The sequence below is a fragment of the Hipposideros armiger genome, unplaced genomic scaffold (genome assembly GCF_001890085.2).
Source record: "Hipposideros armiger isolate ML-2016 unplaced genomic scaffold, ASM189008v1 scaffold_1175, whole genome shotgun sequence".
In the NCBI taxonomy this organism is placed as follows: domain Eukaryota; kingdom Metazoa; phylum Chordata; class Mammalia; order Chiroptera; family Hipposideridae; genus Hipposideros; species Hipposideros armiger.
This window is the reverse complement of record NW_017732525.1, coordinates 311,765-324,447: the sequence shown is the minus strand read 5'-3', so window position 1 is coordinate 324,447 and position 12,683 is coordinate 311,765. Positions and strand designations below refer to the sequence as shown.

Sequence of the window (12,683 nt, the reverse complement as noted above, 5' to 3'; positions counted from 1 at the left end):
CTCAGCTAAAAAAAAAAAAAAAGACCGCATGAGGGGATAGACTTGAGGTGTGCCAGGAAAGATGGGTAAGAATTGGCCAAAGCAAATGAAATGAGAGTCATTCTGGCTGAAACTACCCAAAGCCAAGCACAGATGTACTTGATGTTCCTCCCGAACGACTGACAAGAGTTTCACAAACTTGAACTTATACAAAATGGAACTTTGCCCTCCACTGAAGTTGCGTGGTCCATGCAACTAGACAGCTAATTTTAGCAACACATTGATCTATTCTTCACACACATCATGATTTTTAGTAAATTCATATCGATTTCTTCTAAGTTACAGTTATGCTTTTTGAATCAAAAGCTCTGGGCCCAAGCTAAATTTCCTGACTGGTGTAGGGGCAAAGCTTTGAAAGGAAAATTTATAAACATTTCGTTCACCTTCCATGGTACATCAAACAAACAAAAGAAGTCTGAAACATCAGCAAAGAGGAACTGACCAAAAAGCAATCGGAAAAAAATTCACTGAACGAACTCGACTAGGATGCCTTGAATATATATTTTAAAGATGGATTGTTCTTGTGATGGGCTAGAAAAGTCAGCAGAGTTAAAAATAAAAAGCAATCGTGCTTCCATAAGCACTGACTATTTTTCCTCATAGAGTATATTTCTCTGGCTGAATCTTCAGGTTATGCTCATTTTCTCCTTAACACTTTCAGTTCTCATTTATTTCAAAGAAAATTCTGAGCACAGAGTACTTTGTCTTCCATTTGCTTTGGTGAAAACAATAGGTTTTCTTAGCTGAGAGACAGAGGTAATTCTCTTCAAAGGTTTCTTTTTGAAGATGATTTTATCTGCTTCTGCTAGTCAGCCAGGATATCTAGTCATCATTGATAAATATTATCACAATGAAAGAATTGCCACAAGATGTGGAAAAACACACAGTTAAGTAATTCAAATCTCATCTGTGGCTCTTTTCTAAAATAGTATTAAAAATTCCTGTAATGTAAAAGTAAAATAAATATAAGATATACTTACAGCTTCTCAGGGGCAGATGAATTAGTCTGAATGCAGATAACAATATGTACAGTCCAGATAAATTAAATAAGATTACATGCATAAACGTACATACAGCTATATCCCTCAGAAAGCAATGGTAGCAAAGTTTAATAGAATTATATTGGGTTGTTGGAAAAGTCGTGACGTATTTTTTCTGTTTTTCATCGCAAAAATGCGTCATGACTTTTCCGACAGCCCAATGTAATTTTCAAATAAAGACAAGCTATGTTGCTCTCAAAAGTGTCACTATAATTTCAAGTTTATCTGTTCTTGTCTCGTGAAATTTATGGCCAGGCTGGTGAATTCTCTTGAGGGAGGTCTCCAACAGAGTCAACATCTGTGCCCTTCAAATGGCCTAGAACTTTCTGGATCTAACAAGTAGTCTGGATACTAGAATAAATCCAATAAAATGATAATAGCACACAATCAAAAGACCATTACACTGCAATTAATCTGATTTCCAATTCAATCCAACTATTTTTATGGTACTTACAACGTACCATGAACAGTGGAGAACTAGGACCTGGTTGCCCTCCTATGTGCTGAGCAAGGCAGATAAACACCTCACAAGTCAAAATAAAGCAAACGCAATGCAAGAGGTTACGTTTTAAATAAGAAAGTGGTTAATTCTAGCTGAGGCTGTAACTGAAGGCTTCCTGCAAAAAGATAAATTGGAGCTAGGCCTTAAATAATTATACTGTTTCAGCAAATGAAAATGGCGCTGAAGCGTGCCCTGGATGGCAGTTGGGTTAAAAGAAGTTGAGGAAGAAGTGACAGCAAAGGGTACAGGAGGGCATATTGATTCTGTTCGCACATCTGTTTCCTGCCCCTCTTCCTCTTGAATTCCAGACTCCATAACACTTACAGTTTCCCCTTCCCCTTGTAGGATTTTCACACAAGGTCTTCTCCTGACAAGAAAACACCCTGGTGCCCAACATTGTTCTCTCTCATCTCAACTCCTCTTTCAGATCCCTGCATAAAGCTCACTTCCTCAAAGAATTCATGCCTGAAACCTTCAACCAACTTCCCATCCCACCCCCAATTAAGTTCAATTACCTTCTTTTACACATGCACAGATAGCACCTTACGCTTTCCTACATCATTTTTTTTACAATTGTGCTACAAACTTTTAGTAAAATAATTGTTTAATGTTTTTCATAACCCATAGGCAGAATTTTCTTGAAAGGCAGCCATGTTGTCTACTGTGACGTGGAGCGGTGTCCCTGGTACTTAGTGGGCATTTAAATCGAAGTATCCAGCAGTCCCTTAGTTTTACACTGTGCAAGAATTTGGCACTTAAGTATAACTTATATATTGAAAATGTTAGAGCCTTTATGTATTGCATATATAGAAAAGAAGTCTAGAAAACTTTTAAGCATTATAAACAAATTCAAATTCTGTGTAGATTTTTCTCTCGCTATCGAAGAATCATATCTCATATAAAACAAAATTTACCACCCTGAAAACTCTGTGTTCCTAACCTGAAAACAGAAAGACATTGAATATACACATTTAGTTTATAGCTTGTCTTGCAGAAACAAAAATATGGATGCATCTTAAGGTACAAAGAAATGGAATTCAACTGACAGAATAGAAGATAAATAAATATAAAACTGCTATAGAAGAGATAAATATGCATCAGAAATGTTTCCAGTTCATTGAAAAAGAAATCGCATTATTAGTTACTCTAAAGCTGCAGCTTTATAAAGAAAAACACTTGAAGGATAAAGGAATTATTTAGATTCTAAATAATGTTCTCTCTCTCTCTCTCTCTCTCTCTCTCTCTCTCTCTCTCTCTCTCTCTCTCTCTTTCTCTCTCTCTCTCTCTCTCATTCTGTGATTTTATTAAGTCCATATGCTTGTTGACTTTAAGGTAGTTGCCACAAGTCCTCATCAATAGAACAACCAAAATTTTCCATTTCAAGCTTGGATACTCATATACTGTTTGCTATCCAACCAAGGAATGAGAGACAGCATTTTATGAGTTGAAGGCTCTCAGTAAAGGGCCTGGGATGGGGACATGTGCCTAGAACTGAGATGAGGTGTGAAGGCAGATGTCCTCCTGTTGCTCATGTTTTCAAGCTGTCTGAGAGCCATGCTTAAAGACATGAATGGCAGTAAATCCATGCCATCCTTCATGTCTATCTTGTGCCAGAAGAACATAGTCACGACATTTATTTTTCTCCCTCAGAGTAGAGAGAAGTGACACATTTAATCTAGGCGCTACCATGGGAATAGCCAAAACACATCCATACTTCCAGCCAGACATTTCTCAGTTGCAAAAAGCTGTTCAAAATATATGGCTCTGAGATTGGTATTTGTGTAGCATTTCTTATTAACATAAATAAAATATATTCTTTCCACTTGTGATAGAAAATATATTTTGGCTTTTTAGAAACTTTCTTTTAAAGAAAATGTGCCATTCCTTACCCAGAAAGGCACACCTTAAGAGAATATAAGCTTGGAATCATTGTCTTCTTTCTATAAAGATGATGAATTTACATTTCGAAACCCCAAATCATAAGCCCTAAAAAATTTCAGTATGAAGCTGTCACTTAATAAAAATAATATCAGTAACTAATATAGAACTTGTTTCTTTTTAATTTTTCTGTTTTATTTTACTGTGGACTAACACTGAAAATAATATTTAAAAAATAATCTAGACTCTTCACATAGAAAGGAGTGCATTCATACAAGGAATACTGTTCAAAGTCACAATTACATTTTATCTCATAGGTTACTATGCAGTGGTGTTTTTTTGCCAATAACCAGGATGCATTAAAATGAAAGGGTTTGGTAAAGACAAATTATATCGTATGTAGGGCAGGAAAAAAATGAGGCTAATGGGGATGATGGCTCACAGCCAGAGGGAACAAAAAGGAAAGCCTGAGGTAGAAAAAAAGAGAGTAAGATAGCTCGAGGATGGTGAAGATAGGGAATAAAAAGTGCTTCTTCTTGAATTCCTTGGTTACAATTCCTGAGTGAAACACTTTACACGCTGTTATTTCTTAATAATCAGAAGGAAATCAATCATGAACTTTATCCGACTTGGCACAGGAGGGTGTATGTTAGACATAGCTGTTAAACATTTCTGCTGGGCTTCACCTTGTTTACTGAGGGTAAGAACTAAACCAGGGTGTCTTGAGGCAGCCCGTGTCCGGGCTTGGAATATTATTTGCAATAGAAGCTTGCAATATAAATGGACAGCAGGAATTAAGTAAAAACTTTCCAAAGTTTTTTTTTGCATCGCCCTTATAAAAAAAATTGAACCCTTCTACAGTGACCCGTAGCCCTATCATAGACAGGCCTTTAAACATACCTCTCAACATGTGTCATCCTTCTCAATGCACTAGAATCCTCCTGGCCTTCTCTGTCATCCTCAAAATTAATAAGCTTGCCCCCATGATAAGTCTGCATCAATTCACTGTTTGCAGAAAGAGCTTCCCCTAGGTTCTGGCAAGGCTGTCTCCTTGTGATTCAGGCTTCTATTCATGTCATCCCTAACCACCCTGTCTCCTTGTGATTCAGGCTTCTGTTCATGTCATCCCTAACCACCCACTCTAGATGACCAACCTCCTAGAATTAGATTTTCTCCATTGTACTTTGCACTGTCTGCAATACTTTATTTATAGATGCATTTGTTCATTTTGTCTTTCCCATTCTCATAAGAATAAAAACTTCATAAACACTGAATGAATGAATAATTGATGGTACAGAATCAGAGTAACTAGGGGCACTTGATAATACCTGATGCCAAACCTTAATAACAGATTTGTTTTTCAGGGTATAAGGTTTACTCTATTCACTGGATGGCCTTTTATAGCACATACACTTGTGTAAGTTTTCCCTTAAAATAAAAATGATAATACGGAACACATTGGCTTATTAAAGAACCCACCTCACTCACCTCGCATTGTTACTGACTCTTAACATGTTCTTAAAAATTGACAGGCATTACAGCTATCATTACCTTTTCTTTTAAGTAGCCAATTATTCCCACCTATCCTTTGTTGTTCTGGAGAAATCTCTATAACTGGAGGGGAAGCCATTGTTTCTGTTTGTCCAGCATTCTTACCCTGTACTTTTTGTGACAGTCCATTGGCCTTCTGTGGCCTGAGTCCACCCAAGAATGGGCATATGCTTGGTTCTTGCTAATGAGTGCTCTTCAGGGCTTTGCTGGAGCTCTCAAGGGGGGTACAGGGGGCACCTTCTCATCTTTGAATGCAACACTGGTCTGGAGTGACTTAACCACATGTGAGATAACCCTGCCTGAAAATGTACCAAGTACATGTTTTGTCGTATCTTCCATGTTAACCATATTCTCTCTCTGTGAGGGTGCCAGCTGTTTAATGGCCGATAAACAAAACTATTTTACCATTATTCAACTGACCCTCCTAGGGGACACCACTATAAAACTTCAATGCTTTTTTCCCCTGGAAATGATCTACTAAAATTTAATCTCTTAATCTTTGTCAGAAATTAAAAAATAACATGAACATTTTCAAACATTTTTTTTATTTGAAAAAAAGTATACCCTTTAGAATATTTGAAATATTAAATCCTAAATAGAGGACTTTATATACAAAGGAATTTAATTACTCATCTACTATAACAAATGTCAAAAACTCTATCTGCTCTCGTCAAAATATGGAAACATTTTTTTAAACAAATGAACAGTTAGATACCTGAGCTTCTGATTGTATTGCTTGACCTTTTCCAATGAGGCGGCATTGATTTGGGCTTGAAACTCTTCCACTGAAACATTGTCTCGATAGTAATATCCTTCCATGCTCTCCAGTGCTGTGTAAACAAGTAAATGTACTTTTCACATGATTTTACAACTCAGTTTCAATACATTTGGTATAATCGTATTGGTTATCAGTAAATGTATTAAACACATCAAATATGACCACATATGTAAGAAACTATCTTTAACCAGACTGAAAATGAATGTTATTCTTTTGCTCTCAAAATTAATATCAAACATTTCATGATTATCTCTGTTAAGTGGGCAAGGCAATTTCTAATTTAAACTGTCTTCTGTTTTTAGAATATTTTATATGTTCTTTGTGAAGCTAAACTTAAATTCATATATATTATTAATATATAAACACATAAAGGTGTGTATGTGTATATATATGTGTGTGTGTGTGTGTATGTGTATATATATATGTGTGTGTGTGTGTACAAAAGTCGGACAGTTAAGTTTGTGCACTAAACTGTCCGACCTTTCATGTGTATGTGTGTTTGTGTGTGTGTGTGTGTGTGTTTATATATAAATACAAATATACATACATATGTATGAGAAGCAGAAGTTAATATACATATTAACATATATAAAAGCAAAAAAATGAAATTGTCATTCTCTATGTGTGTATTCACATTGTTTTGTATCTGCAATTAAATTATAAAATATTAGTGCAATAAGTAAGAAGTATAAATAAAGTGAAATCTTAGACTACTACCTCTAGCCCAATGGTCAGTTAAGTTAATTTAGTTAAAATAAATAAATATAAATACACACACACACACACACACACACACACAAAGTCCCACCGATTTTAAATGTTTTTTTTGATTAATAAAGATTTCCTTCTTAGCTAACATTTTTGATTAAGTGTTCCTTTTTCCTCTAAACTTTCTGCACTGGTAGTATTTTTAACCTTTTGGAGAGGAAATGAATCACATGAAAGTGCCTAGAAATACGAGAATTCCTATGGAGAATTTTCCAGCAACAGGAATGAAAATGGGTCCGATTTGCAACTAATTTGGTCTAATGTTAATTATTTCCCCTTTTAATTATTACCACTAAAGAGCTTCAGTTTTTCAGCAGACTATTTCAAAACAGATAAAAAAAATTAATCTTCTTTCAAAACTGCTAAATACAATAGTTCTAAACTAAATAGTAAGGTTTCCTCAAATTGACAGAATCTTACCACCATTTTGGGGGTGCAAAAACAGGAAAGTCAGTGCTAATTTTAGCTGTGCTATATTTTCTAAATTAGTCAGATTGCTATAGCATTGAAGAAACAACAAAACTTTCAGAGTATTGCTAAATTTGAAAACTTTAAAAATGGAATTATTGGCTTATAATTGAGAAAAGCGTTTGTGAAAAGTTAGAGACAGAGTTTCCTATATTTACTTCAGTGCAGGAAATCAAATTTATTGCCTTGTTTCAAGGATTGTTTATTTACTTATTCCTTATGACTTCTGCATTCATTAGAATATTTGCACACAGGGTCAGCAAGATTCTGGTCCAGAATACACACAGGAAATAAAAGAAAGTCTTCCTGATAAAACAACTCTCAAATACATGCCACGTTCCATTAACAGGGCGTTTATTTGTGAAAAGCAAATATTCCAGGAGGATTCCATCTATCAATGGTCATACTTTAACGTGGATTCCTCTTACTAGTTGGAAAGCTAATAATGAAAGCCCTAGTATTGGAGTAAAACCACAACTCCCATGGTCCTTCACAGCTGCGTGACCTTGGGCACGTTAATTAGTATCTGAGATCCTCAGGTTCCTGATTTGTGAAGTGAAAAACACACATACCTACTAATTATGGTTCTTAGAAAAGAATTCAGTTAAATAATAGGATTCAGAGAGCCCATAACTACTCTTATCATTTATTGCAAGTGTTTTATGTACTCGGCAACACGCCCAATGTACAGGCATTATTTAATTTCTTGGAGATACAGATTATACATGAGTGTGCTTAGCCAAACAAGAAGTTTTGGGAACTAAGGAGGGTCCATGAGAGGACATAATACTTTGTGACTTAAGAAAGGCTGGAAGGAGAACGGAACCGGGGGGGATTCAAGAAAACACCTAGGATCTAATTTTTATAAGTCTTAATGGCTCAACTTATCCAGCATGTCCAGTCCTGTTTTAAAAGTTTGTTAACAATACAAAAAGAAATTGATATTTTCATTACGTTTCTTGACAATATTTTCAAATTAACAGTGGTTAAAATTCAAAATTATGTAAATTTTTTAAGAGTCTAACAGTTTTGCCAAGAGTCTCAGCAAATTTTTATGGCATCTACATGGAGTTATGGGGAAATAAACAAAAAAAGATGAGTTTTATATTTAGAAAGTAAACTTTGTATGGCAAAAAACAGGAAGGAGAACCACACTCCTTATTTTAGGTCAACAGCTTAGCTGTTGTTTTATTGTTATAAAAGAAGAAAATGGAATGAGGTTTTACCATATTAAATTTCTATTCTCAGAAAAGTAGGTTAAATATATAATAGTGTCCCAACTTCAAAGCTAGACTTCGCTTTAGCATGTTCTTCTCTAGTTTCTGTAATTCTCATAATTTCATAATTTGTGGTCATATTTGGTACTTCCGTGATTTCGTAAGTTCCTGCGGACATCTTGATTTCAGACCTCGAGCCCCCAGAACTCTGATAGAATGAATTCCTGTTGTTTTAAGCCGCCCAGTTTGGGTCTGTGGTGACAGCCATGGGAAGCTAATACAACTTCGGTTCCAGTGTCTCAGGGATAGGCAGTGTGTGCACCCCCTGCCTGAACTCTGGCTCCGCGGGTTCAAAAGTCCTGAGCCTCAAATGGCACACTTTCCCTGGAAGACAAAGCAGGGTCCAACTGAACTGAGCCACTTGAGTGCTTGCGGCTCCTTGTGCCAAGGCGCCAGCAACCAAGAAGAGCCATCGTGACCTTGGCAAAGCGGACTGACCCTGATCCTCATTAGGAAGCAGGGCTAATGTTACGTAATGAGGGCAGGAAGACATGTTTGACACCCAGGTAATCCATGCAGGTCCCTTTGGGTATCCCCTCGGCCACTTTTGATGGTGAATGGACAACTGCACCAAGCCTGGCCTGAGAAGGCACAGTGCCCCGGGGATCAGAACACCGGGGATGAAGGGCTGAGGCATGCTGTGGAACCAGCAGAGGGTCAGGCTGAGAGTAAGACTAATCTACGATGGAAGCAGAAAAGGGGCAATGAGAATCCACTGCGGCCCAAGACCAGTTGTAGTAACAAGGGCTATGAGTTGTGTCATTAACGTATTTTTCTCTAAATCATCCCCCGCAGGAAGGGAGGCCCATCAGTCGTGAAGGAGACTCTCCCAGTCCTAACAGAAATGGATCTGAGAGTGTGAGATGTGGACCATGGCTGAGGCTCTGAGAGTCACCCACTCAGATCCTCTTTCAGAAATAAGGGGCCTGTTGCCCAGCTGCTGTGATTGTCTTCAATGCCCAGCTGTCAGCTCTGTAGAGCATCTTCAGCCTTTGTTCAGGAAAACTGTCCCACCCAAATCACATCCCCTCTAGGGGCAGCCAGCATCCTAATGACCTAACAAGGCAGAAGCGAAAAGGCCCAGCCCCCTCACCCCAGCTCCCCAGAATCTAGAAGTGTTGAACATTTGTGAAGTGGGTTAATCTAATTAAGCAATTATTAACTGCATCATTGCACAGTGTCTCAAAATCCACATAGACCTGTGCTTTCTCACTCCTGGTGGCCGTTAGAATAACCTCGAAACCTTTGAAAATATACTGGAATTTGGGCTCCACCTCCCAGAGATTCTGATGGAATTGACTTAGTGTGAGGCCAATCACGGTTATTTTCTAAAACCTTCCCAAGGTGATTAATGTGCACCCAGTACTGAGAACCTCTGAGAGAGAGCATGAAAAGCAGCCACTGGGAGTAGGTGGAGGAAGTGACCCTGAATATCATCCTCCTTGAATTCCCATTTTCACCCAGTTTAGTTACTTGCTTTATCTCACCCAGGGCTCGGGGATCCCAACAGGATGAATCCCCTGACCTGTAGGAAGTACTTACAGAGGACAGCTTCAGTGTGATCTTCACCTTCTAGCATTTTGGTTATGCTAACTTAGCTGACAGGCTGTTTCTATGATCCTTACCCTGGAAATCTGTATCACTCATTTTGTTGGCCTAGATTCCCCCAGCAATGGCCCTTAGGAGCGCAGGCTCACTAAAGTGTCCCCTACTTGCCTCCAACCCTGGAATTCCCGATCTAATGGGAGGTCCCATCTCTGCAGGGTGCCCAATCAACAGGCGTGCCCTCCTCTGCCCAAGGGTCCATCAGGCAAGAAAACTGGGCAGGAGAGTACACTTGCTTCCTGTACTAACTACACGGTACCACAGAAAACTTTCGGAGGGCTGACTTTAATACATTTCCCAGGAAAATTTCAAAGTCATCTGTTGTTTCTATTTTTTATCTGCTAGCAAAGACCCGTGTACACAGGGGCACACAAAATGAAACCCCTCTAAATACACTTTCATCCCAGCCTCGCCTTCGGTTTCCCACCACTTCCAATTATCAGATGGTAATCTGGACTCAAGCTAGGGCTGTATTTCCTGTGCTTCCTTCAGTCTGATGAATACTGAGTTCCTAATCCTCCTGGGAGTTGTATGAATGTGGAGGGACTTCTGCCGGCCTTTTAAAGAAACAACCTCATCAGTGACAGATTTTTAATGAGACGAACTGTTTTCTAGTCTTCTTCACCTATCTGTGACCTCAACTGCAGAAAAAGTGTTTCCACTGTTGCTTCTTCCATTTATTTTTCATGTTTTAATGCTGTGTGAATACCGATACCTAATGTTTGCTGTAGTTTCTCTTTAAATTACATTTTTTATCGCGATATTGTACTCACAGAAATAATATATGTAGGGATTCTTTTTAAATTCGTTGTAGCCACAATTATAAAATAGACGTTCCTGGCAAAGGAACCTTTTTCCTATACACATTTGCTGGTGCATATGAATATTCAGCTATTTATGGCTGATGTATCACAAATGTAATAATTACTTTAGAAAAGATGCTTAATGCCACCTGTCATCTCAGTAATGATTTCAGAAACAGAATTTTTAATAAGAGAGAAATAAAAGAAATAAAGATGCACTAACAACTGTGAGCTCTGGTTAAACCCTATAAAAGTCAACATTCCAGACCAGCACCCTTCTCTACCTCCTAAAATTACGTCTCTGTAATGGTTTTAACATATTTTAGGCTAAACTGTTGTCCTACCATAACTCCAAAGGTCTATTTTTCCTCGGTTTCTTCTTCTTTTTTATTCCTCTTCATTACTGGATCTTGTATTACCTTTATAGATTCTACTACAGTCCTCCAAAGAAAAATGAAAATACCTTCTAACAACCCTTAAGATCTTCACTGAAATTTTCCTCTGTGTAAATGTATTTTTGCCAAGAATCTGTTTGAGGCAGTCATTGTTTTCAAACAATGGCAACAAAAGGGGAGGTAATCTATGTTTTGGAATTAAAATTCTACACCTGTGGTATAAGCAGAATTTTCACTTGGTAGCGAATTTAGATTTCATATCCCAGTCTGCTCTTCAGTTACAGCGGTTGATTTTATTCCTCTACATTTCTCATTTGTTATTAGAAAATAAAAATTCCACAGCAAAACCAATGCAGATCTTCAAGACTCAAAAGAAGAAAAAATGAAATGCTCTATGGTACCACTCAGAAAAATTGAAATTGATATAATCTTGTGACCACAGTCTGAGTTTAAAAAAAAATCATAAACTAGAGGAAACTAAACAATAAACTGGATTTCTGATCTGTGACCTCCGAAATAAAAAAAAGATCCAGGATGTTCCCTTAGAAGCCAAATCACTGTAGGAATCTTAATCATAATTAATCTTAATTCATTCCACTACAGTTGACAATCATTGCTCAATGCCAAAAATTTTTTATAGTTGCAAAAGTAATACATCTTATTGACAAAAATGACATAATGCAGAAAAACTCAAAGAAAAAAAACATCATGAATCACCCAATGATACAGAAAACATTTTACATACATGTCAGTGTGTATATACATGCATGACATAATTGAGACTATCATATAAATTCGTTTTCATACTCTGCATGTGTCTATTGCCAGTCTTTTTTTATCTCATAGAATATATTTAAACACACAATTTCAGTGGCTCTACCATCATTTATTTAAGCCAAATAAACTTGTCTTTATTTATTTTAAACACTCATGTCGTTCTTCATTATAAATAATGCTGCAATCCTACTTGATAAATATTTAAACCATATGTGATTCTTTCCTTAAGAAACATTCCCAGATGTAGATATATTACCGAGGTACTATGCAGGAATTTTTGAATTAATTAAAAAAATAACATGATGATTACAATTAAATTTCTTTTTGAAAAACTGATTAAGTTAAAATAATCTAAGTACATGAGGCATAAAAAGGGAAGCAGCTTACCTTGTGCAAAAAGAACAGGATGGATTTTGAACCCTCCTCCGTTTTTCAACCGCTGAGGCAATTGTTCAAAATGGTAACTATCAATGTAGAAGTAAACTTTCAGAGCTTGTCGGCTTCCTTCCACTTGATATGTAAGAGGAACATCTAAAATGACATTTGATGTTCTATTACTTCCTAAAATCAGGACATGCTATACAGTATGTTAATCTTTAAAAAGAATCCTGAAAATTACTAGAAACTAAATATCTTAAAAGTATCCATGTATATCAAGTTCAGGTTAGGCATACTTAACAATGTTATTCAGTGAGAGAGTGTACATCAGATTCCCTAAAGCAACAGATTATTACTGTACTGTATATAAAACTCTGGAAGAGGAAACTTCATTACACTTTGACACAGCAGATGTCTCACTTAA

The 12,683-nt window shown here is 37.0% G+C and overlaps 1 protein-coding gene across 1 annotated transcript in view; it reads right to left on the bottom strand.

The window, feature by feature from the left end:
- The window catches only part of PREX2 (phosphatidylinositol-3,4,5-trisphosphate dependent Rac exchange factor 2), a 217,806-nt gene that overhangs the window by 51,788 nt on the left and 153,335 nt on the right, over nt 1–12,683 (bottom strand). Inside the window, exons 32-33 of the mRNA XM_019632790.1 lie at nt 12,269–12,458; nt 5,726–5,840 (exon numbers count right to left, since the gene is read on the bottom strand). Of these exons, the coding sequence (XP_019488335.1) occupies nt 5,726–5,840; nt 12,269–12,458 (305 nt within the window). The remainder of the gene's footprint in view (nt 1–5,725; nt 5,841–12,268; nt 12,459–12,683) is intronic.